General features: G+C 34.7%; 1 protein-coding gene across 1 annotated transcript; it reads right to left on the reverse strand.

The window, feature by feature from the left end:
• Positions 1–2,727: 2,727 nt before the first annotated feature.
• On the reverse strand, positions 2,728–3,327 carry LOC126695590 (pentatricopeptide repeat-containing protein At1g08070, chloroplastic-like). Its single transcript, XM_050392409.1, has one exon. The coding sequence runs from the start codon at positions 3,325–3,327 to the stop codon at positions 2,728–2,730; it is 600 nt and encodes a 199-aa protein (XP_050248366.1).
• Between the last annotated feature and the right edge of the window lie 744 nt (positions 3,328–4,071).

The following is a 4,071-nucleotide window of genomic DNA, read 5'->3' on the forward strand; positions in this document are numbered from 1 at the left end:
ACAGGTCGCTGGTGCTGCTAGTCATGGCCATGCCACCTCTGCCACTAAACTCACATCTGCAACACAAATGGTTGTCCTTCACATCCCAATTAAATCAAATCCCTCATAAACCCAAACCCAAACTACAGTTCTTCTCCACTTGGAATAACTTACAAAAATCAAAATTGTTCTCAACTGGGTATTTTAAGGAGTGACATTGATACTAATCTTTGAGATTTTTTAATATATATATATATATATATATATATATATATATATATATATTTGCTCAATTTATTAATAATAGTAATAAAAAAAATTGTCCAACCCATAGGTTTAACCCAGAACCCGACCCATGTGGGTTGGGTTGGGTTAGGTTGAATTTTTTTTAACCCACTATGGTGGGTTGGATCAAAAAATCCCCTTAACCAAACCCGACCCATGCACACCTCTAGGGACCAAAATATAGTGATTCCGTATCTTACTTTCTTTCTTTCTTTCTTTCTTTTTCTTTTAATCATAAACAGTAGAAATTTATTGCATGCAATTAAAGTTCATGATAATGATACAAAAGAATAACAATTTTGGGGATCCAAATCTTCTATCCCACTCTTAGTGCTACACTTTATGTTCCACAAATCAAAATTTGCCACATGTCTACTTATTTCATTAATACCTAATTTTATGCCTTCTCTCCTTTATTTTCCTTAAATAAATAAACAAAAACTAATACATCATAGCACGTGGCAGCAACACCACCACCAATCTTCACCGACACAGGTCGCTGGTGCTGCTAGTCATGGCCATGCCACCTCTGCCACTAAACTCACATCTGCAACACAAATGGTTGTCCTTCACATCCCAATTAAATCAAATCCCTCATAAACCCAAACCCAAACTACAGTTCTTCTCCACTTGGAATAACTCACAAAAATCAAAATTGTTCTCAACTGGGTATTTTAACCACTTTACAGTCCATCCTCTCTTCTCCATCACATGCCACCCAAAGCCCACAAATCTTCTAGACAGTGAAGACTTGGTAATGGGATGAAATTTCTCACAAAAAATCCAAACCATCCTATCATCCACCACCAATTAGTGGAGTAGAAAGAATGATACAAAAGATTTGTACTCGAATTTTGAGGTGTACACTCCAGCTATACAATTTCATAAAAATAACCCAACAAACCATTCACACAAATAAGGCCACGTTATCCCCCTTCATTTTATCCAGCACTTGACATGTGTTAGCTATCAGTTTCTTGACTCCTTTGGTGATAGCATTAGGTATCTTCCTTTCAATTATATATACTAAGGTTTTTTTCAAGAAATTCTGCCAACAAATAGATCGGTCACTGTATTATTATTATTGTTATTATTATTATTATCATTATCATTATCATTATCATTATTGATGTGAAGACTAAAAATTTTAATCATGAGAAGATAAATTCGATACATCTTCAACCGAGGAGGCCATAAGCATACAAGGTGAATCTTCTACCCAAGTAGCAAAAGGTTTTTTTTTTTTTTTTTTTTTTTTTTTTTAAGAAGGAACTGTAAAAGAAGATAATCCTTTTTCATGCTAATTAATCCAAACTCCATCACTGTATTTGGTAATTAAGATTGTGATGATTAATTATGCTTGTGTTTAAATACGAAATTATATATTCTAGTATCAATTATTAAGTATCGATTACAATTGTGTTAAATATATATATAAACTATCTATTTAAGGAGTGTCATTTAAAGAAAATATGGTCGCTCACAATTCAAATAAAGGGTGTAAATATGAAATAGAATTTTAATTCAAATTAAATAAATATATTTTAAAATAATGATGTATAAAATTATGAGGTTTTTTAAAATTTGTATAATATGATATTATGGGAAAATTATTAGATACCACCGGAGTACCATAAATGCATACTGTCCCCTCTCACATAAATAGTGGGTCCTACCATATTTTTAATTAGTGGGACCTACTATATTTACGTAACACCATATACAGGGCAAAACTACTTAATGTGTTGTGGGGGCCATGCCCCCCCCCCCCCCCCCCGCCCGCCGCACAGGGGCAAAAAAAACTTTTCAATAATTAAATAAAATTACCCTTAAATTTAGTTAAAATTTTCACATAATTCTCATGTAGTATTCTTAAATTGAATAAATTTTAGTTTTGTTATTTCTTTGGCCCTCTCACTCTTAAAATTCTAGTTATGCCCTGACCATATATGAGATCAATTAAAACTATTTTGATCTTCTGTGAAAAAAAAAACTATTTTAATCTTTCATATATATATATATATATATATATATTTATATGATAGATACATAAAATAATAATAATAATAAAAATAAATTATGCAAATAGTGATATGTCAATAGTTATATTTGATAATGAGCCATGAATATAATCACGTTATCAAAAAGAATGGTTCTAGACCTATAAATTATTCAACAATTTTTTGTCACAATAATTATCTATATAAGGGATAATTACAGCAAACTCACCTGAGGTTTGGCCCGTTTTCGCTTTGCCTACCCGTGGTTCAAAACTTATCACTTTGCCCACCTGAACTTCAATCCGTTACCCACCTCTCCCTTTGCCGTTAGAAAAACATATTTTTAAGGAAAAACAAACATAACAAAGATCAAAAAATTAGGGTTTTTTATTGCTTAAGAACTTCTGTGAGAATAGGATAGGATTGAGAAACAAATTCATTTCGTACAAGTAATCCATGGATTTTACAACCCATGCATGTCAAGAAATCCAATCCTTGCACAAGCGGTGAGAGCATTGATAAGAGTAACCTCATCCGGCCTTGCATTAACATCAGACTTGAGCATTTCATCAAACACCTTCAAGGCATCCCAATAACAATGTCCTTGTATACACCCAGAAACCATACTGTTCCAAGACACCACATCACGAACAGAGAGTGGTATTTCATCGAAGACTTGGCGAGCATTATGAAGCAAGCCGCAGAAGGAGTACATGGAAAGCAAAGCGTTTTGGACGAAGACATCGTGTTGGAGACCGAGTTTGAACGTGAAGGAGTGAAGCTCTTGACCTTTGTGGGAAAGTGAGAGACGGGCACAAGCTTTGAAGAGGAAAGGGAAAGAATGACAGTCCGAGAAAAGCCCGAAACGGTGGCGCATGAGATTGTAAAGAGAGATGCATTGTTGTGGTGAAGTAGTAGTGTTACTGTTACTGTTACTGTGTGAGTAAGCTTTGAACATGAAATTCCAGGCGAAGATATTGGGGTTTTGAATTTGAGAGAAAAGGGTGTAAGGGAAGTGGAGATTGTTGGCATTGGAGTGTGGAGGAGAGGCTGATTGCGCCATTGAGGGTGTGGGTTGTTGGATAGGATTGGAAGGAAGTGGGGTTTGGGGAAAGTGGTGCAGATTTGAATTTGAATTTGAATTCAAGTTTGACTTCTGGTTCTGGGAGTGATGGTGAAGATTTTGGGATTGAGAAACTAGGTTAGGAAAGAAACCAGGCCAGTTTTGACAATGTTGTCCTTGTCCTTGTTGTTTTTGTTGTTATTTGCTTCGATATATCTTTTGTTTAACATGGAGATTGGTTAAAATTCATTTTGCATTGAGAAAATTTGTTCTCATAGAAGTTCTTAAGTAATAAAAAACCCTAACTTTTTTATCTTTGTTATGTTTGTTTTTCCTTAAAAATATGTTTCTCTAACGGCAAAGGGAGAGGTGGGTAACAGATGGGTAACGGATTGAAGTTCAGGTGGGCAAAGTGATAAGTTTTGAACTACGAGTAGGCAAAGCGCAAACGGGCCAAACCTCAGGTGGGTTTGCTGTAATTATCCCTATATATAAATACACATTCTGTCACATTACAATTACTTCAAATAAATTTCCTAATTTTTTTGTGGTACTAAATTTTCTCCACCAAAAATAAGTCAGAAAGTACACACCAGCAGTGATGTTCCGGTTGCGTGCGCCTTCTCCTTAGCCGGTGAAGAAGAAAATAAAAATAATCAAAGCGTAACGAAGTTAGTTGTACGGCCCAAAATTCCGATATTCAGTTATGCTAATGCTCCACGTACAAAATGTAGTACAACAAGA

Source organism: Quercus robur, chromosome 2 (assembly GCF_932294415.1).
Source record: "Quercus robur chromosome 2, dhQueRobu3.1, whole genome shotgun sequence".
Classification (NCBI taxonomy): Eukaryota; Viridiplantae; Streptophyta; class Magnoliopsida; order Fagales; family Fagaceae; genus Quercus; species Quercus robur.

What these genes read in the sequence shown, in the direction of transcription:
- LOC126695590 (XM_050392409.1), bottom strand. Translation starts at nt 3,327, where the DNA reads ATGGCGCAATCAGCCTCTCCTCCACACTCCAATGCCAACAATCTCCAC.